This window comes from Montipora foliosa, chromosome 6, assembly GCF_036669935.1.
Source record: "Montipora foliosa isolate CH-2021 chromosome 6, ASM3666993v2, whole genome shotgun sequence".
Classification (NCBI taxonomy): domain Eukaryota; kingdom Metazoa; phylum Cnidaria; class Anthozoa; order Scleractinia; family Acroporidae; genus Montipora; species Montipora foliosa.
This window is the reverse complement of record NC_090874.1, coordinates 8,602,626-8,607,625: the sequence shown is the minus strand read 5'-3', so window position 1 is coordinate 8,607,625 and position 5,000 is coordinate 8,602,626. Positions and strand designations below refer to the sequence as shown.

At 36.3% G+C, this 5,000-nt stretch overlaps 1 protein-coding gene across 1 annotated transcript in view; it reads left to right on the top strand.

The window, feature by feature from the left end:
• Positions 1 to 4,991, top strand: part of LOC138004982 (transmembrane anterior posterior transformation protein 1 homolog) — a gene marked incomplete at its 3' end in the record, with an annotated part of 11,568 nt that extends 6,577 nt beyond the window's left edge. Inside the window, exons 6-11 of the mRNA XM_068851277.1 lie at positions 1,747 to 1,882; positions 3,824 to 3,921; positions 4,033 to 4,102; positions 4,494 to 4,574; positions 4,670 to 4,779; positions 4,929 to 4,991. Of these exons, the coding sequence (XP_068707378.1) occupies positions 1,747 to 1,882; positions 3,824 to 3,921; positions 4,033 to 4,102; positions 4,494 to 4,574; positions 4,670 to 4,779; positions 4,929 to 4,991 (558 nt within the window). The remainder of the gene's footprint in view (positions 1 to 1,746; positions 1,883 to 3,823; positions 3,922 to 4,032; positions 4,103 to 4,493; positions 4,575 to 4,669; positions 4,780 to 4,928) is intronic.
• Between the last annotated feature and the right edge of the window lie 9 nt (positions 4,992 to 5,000).

Here is a 5,000-nt window from a genome sequence, read left to right as displayed (position 1 = left end):
CACATGAAACCACAGCAGTGTGAAAAACATAATTTGTAGTACTTCAGTGAACTGAAGCTAAATATTGAACATTATTAAAACTGAACTACGGATATCACATTTCCAGCATTTTCATTGGCTCGCCGGACACAGGTTATTAGCTCATATACCTGCACTACCAAATATGGTCAATGAACACAGCAGCAAATACACAGTTTTGCAGCTCCGAGAAAAAATGGCCAAATAATTTCAACATAAAAGAGTTGTGATGTTGGGGTTTTTAATAAAACAATTATTATTCTACTCGGGCTTGCTGGATATGAAAAGATCAATATAAACTCGGCGCTACGCGCCTCGTTGGTTATATGTATCATTTCATATCCAGCGCGCCCTCGTAGAATCATTGTTAATTATAAAGTACATTAAGTTCCTCCTTTGTAAGTTTATGTGTTCATGGTAATCCACCATTTAAAATGCGTTAAAGCCATACACCTGGTTTTTTTTCCCTCTTCAGGTTTCTCGTTTCTTCACTTCTTATTTCCTCCCTTGCCTTGCCTTCTCTTTTATTTGCACCCCTTTGTCTTCCTTCTTTTCTCTCATTTTGTTATTCTTTCTTATTAATAATTTTTTATTTCCAGTGTTTTATTCTAGTTATAAATTTTATGAACAAGGCTAACGACAAAGGAGATTAAATGGAGAAGGCATAAAATGAACAATATAGAGAATTAATTAATTACAGATGACAGTATAATTTATGCCCTGTACATTGAATTTAATGTTTTGAGATATTGAACTCTTCTGATCGGTCAGATTCTGTTTTCTCATTTTCTCTTCTTTTCCCTTTTCTCAATCTCCTCCATTTTGCTCCACTTGACTTCTCAGGACTTTTTTTACACCTTTTATTAATTTTATTGTCCTTCCAGGGGTTGCAATAAAATGTGAAGTTGGCATCTGGTTTGAGTTGAGTAACTGACAGTAGCAAAGAGGGCCCTGACACAGGGGTGGATCTAGAGGGGGAGGGGGGGGGGGTAATAGGGTAGCTAGCCACCCCCCATTTTAGCTCCCTTTTTCTCTATTTATCTGACTCTAATCATATTGTATTTTTATTTTTGCTGGAACAGATACTGTTTACCTGACGTGAGTGTTTTTAATAATGCAGGACATAAAAAAAGTCAATATGGCAGCCTAAACTATCTGGACTTTTGTCAGAGTACATACTTTGATTCTTTCAATTCACCCCGCTTAAAATAATTTATTCCTAGATCCGCCATTGTGACAACTTCTTTCTCTAGGGGGGTGTCTGTGGACATAACACTTTCAATTGAAAAGAATGCTCCCAAATGCCACATTTCAAATTCAAAATTGATGATCATGTTTCTAAAGACAACTTCATGTTGTCATTGTCCAAATTAGTTTTAATCTTTGATTTTTTCAATTCATCAAAAAAGGAGCCATCTTCTTTGAGTGAAGTGGCTGTCATGCTTTTTGCCAGCTGTCAGTACTTATTGAAAGCACTCAGTCAGTCCTTCTATATGCCACTTTAAAAAATACCATAATTTATAATGATACTCTTTGTTTGCCCTCCAAAATTTTGCATAAGCATCAATTTGTTTTCAGTTTCAACAATGGTCCCAAGAGAAAATAAAAACAATGCTTACATGTATGTAAACTTTTGGAGGACAAACAAAGAATATTGTGGTGTTTTTGAAAGTGGCATATTGACCCCAGCTGCAATCATGACAACGTTTCTTTTCTGCTCTGTGACAGATAGCTGACAGGTTATGTTCCTCTTTTGGCCAAGACATCTTAGATGCTCTGTTTTGGACAGCAACTGAACCAAAGGATCGAAGAAGAGAACACATTGGAATTATTCCTCATTTTGTAATGGCTGTGGTTTATGTGTGTATCCTTCAAAAGTTGTTGCCAATGCCAAAATGCTATTTTCTTCCAAGCTTACATTAACATTGATTAAGAAGTCATGCACACTCAATACAGTTTTGTGTTTACTGTCAAAGTATCATGAATACAGTTCCAGGGCCCTGATAAAAGAAAAATTAACAACAATTTTAAGTGGCTCAAATGAGAACCTTGACTCTTGCAACAAATTACATCTGATCATTGGAACGCTGGGTTGCATTTTAATTCAGTTTTTCAAATATTTTAGGGGCCCTCATTTGGAATTTTATATGTCCTGTTATGGTACCCTTTGAGCAGAGCCTCTCTAAAACTCGCCAGAGGGCAAGCAAGAGAGGCTCTGAAGGAATCGTATCAAGTCTTTTAAGTTGTCACATTCCAAGTTTCTGGGCTAATCACTCCGGTCAACCGGTTAGCAGTGGGCACATCGTATTTTTGACAAGGCAAAGGTCAAAATCTAGCCTTCAGTACAAAAATCAATATGGCGTCTAGGGGTGCGATTGAGACTTGGCCTGGGTTTTAAACTGTATCCAAGCAATGGCTTGAGCATACTCAATAAAGACTTAACACAATTTCTGCAGAGTACTTTTTTTCTTTTCGAGTTAAGAAAGGCTCTGCTGGCAGGGTGATGTTACGGTTGCCGCAGTATAGTTTGGGAAGTCTATTTGGACAGACATTATTCCTTTGCGGGAAACAGCAGAGGCAACTCTAGCATCTTACCAAATCAAAAATAGCAACACATTGGAAATATAAGAAAGGAAATATGACAAAATAAAATAATATTTTTACCCTTAAGATGTTGAAATAGACCCTCTTTGAAAGATATTCAAAGGTCTTCAGTTTCAATAATTACCGTTACTTGGAGAGATCCATAAAATTTAACGTTTTGCAAGGATCTCATAGTGGTTCTTGTAAAAATACATGTCGAGGCTAGACTAGCATAACGTGTCATGAAACTCAACATGGTAGCACACTGGAACTTTAAGGAAAGAAAATAAGAGAGAAGAGTTGCTCAATTGCATTGTTTTCTTTTTTTTCAACAAAATATCATAAGAATAGTAATTTTATTAATAATGCCAGTTGAAGGTCTTTTTTAAGTCTAGAACTACACATGTACATGTACTTGCATTGACCTATGAGGATCTTCCATAGATCTATAAAGATTTTTGCAATGCTTCCAGTGAAAAATAATTTGTGCAATTTGTGACAAGATATCAGTTTCTGTCAAATGTCATCTTATGCACAAATAACTTACATGTATGAAAAAACAACAGAATTCCCTTGAAAACATCACGTGGTCTGAAATGGGAAAACAAGACATACATGTGCAAGGTAAAGAGGTTGATTGAAGATAAAAGGCTGCATTTACCCTCACCAAAAAATAACACTAACCCTTAGAGCAACTTTCATATGACATTGAAAAAGTATTCGCAATATTTGTTACACAGACCAATGTGTTTGAGAAGACTAAAACAAGGCTTCTCCTTATTCCCTCCAAGGAAACTCCTAATGCAGGCAGTAAACATTTCGATTGGCCAATCACATTTCTGCATTTCAAATGACGTCAAAGTGAAACTTTCCAGAAAGCTCCAAAGAGAGATGACGTTGTTTGCACTAAGCCAATAAAAATTGGAAGTCGTTTGTTTTTGTTTGATAAGGCAACTGAATGTTTTGCATTTTTGTTTTAATGTGTTTAGTTTTTATGTTAATTTTTCAAGGTCATATGAAAGTCGCTCTATTGCTAGAAACAGGTAGCAAATGCTTAGCAATAATTTAAAGGAAACACTTTGTGTTGGATGTCAAAATTGGGCATGGCATCTAATTAGCTGCAATTCTGGCCATAAGTGAATTTTTTTCCAGAGAAGCCAATATCCTGCAAATTTAATCATCTGTGTGTTGTTGTAGTGTATTAGTTCCTTAACCCTCTCAGTTCTTCATTCTGTGCTAGTATTATTTCAGGCCATCTGTCTCAATGTTGCAGTAAACTCTCATAACAAGTCATTACTAGTCATCATGGTTTCCAACCAGGTGAGATAAGCCTGAAGTATTCTTAAGTGCAGTGTGGTTTGTCATAAAATTATACTCACAGAGCAATGAAAATAAACTATAACGTTTACCATTATTGCTCTCCTGTTGTAGTTTGTGGAACTAAAAGGGAGCGTTTTCAAGAAATTTGAGAGAAATAACTTATTCCAAATGTCTTGTAGTGGTATGTACAGAACTCTTATTAATTTTTATTTTATTTATTTATTTATTTTTTTACAAGTAGACAGAGCTTTGATACAATACAATACAATACAATACATACTTAATTGACCGCTCCCCATAGGGGCTTTTCAGGGCCAATGAAACACAATCAACGAAACAACAGAACACAACAACTACAACTGTTAAGAATCCCAACTGGCCGGAGGCATACCAGTCGGCTATTTACAAGTGCAGCTGGGAAGTTGAACCAGGGACTACCAGGAACAAATTCAACGAGGGATTAGAGCGGGTCTTGAACCCGGGATCTCCGGATCTCAAGGCAAGCGCCCTAACCACTGGGCCACACTGCCTCCATTTGATCCCAATTTGATTTCCTTTTTTTCTGGTTGTAGATATTAGAGAAAGATTTCACTATATTATTTTGATATCAATTGTTGCTCTGAGGAATTTAACAGAATTCAACTGGAATCTTGGTAAGTAAAGGTGGGAAAAAGGCCTTTGACAGAACACCAAGTGGCACCTTTTAATTAAAGATGATGATAAATGAAGACGATATTTGTCTTTGTAGATCATCTATATGTTATCTGCCCTTATCTTTTTGCTGTATTGTCCTCTGAGTACTTTGTGGATTGGATCAAACACGCTTTTATCACAAAGTTCAATAATATCCCAGTAGAGGTATGTGGGTCTGTGTTTTAATCCTGTTATCCAGTGTTGTTGTACTATTGCTTTGTGAAGATGACAAGCAGTACGTGTTTTTCCTACCACACCACATCACACTCATACCAAAATAAATGAAAGGTTACACTAAATTTTGTCATCTTCAGGTTTACTGTGAGTACAGGGCACTTCTAGCTGAGGATGCCACTTCAAGTCGTCAAAAAAAGGTAAAAAATAGA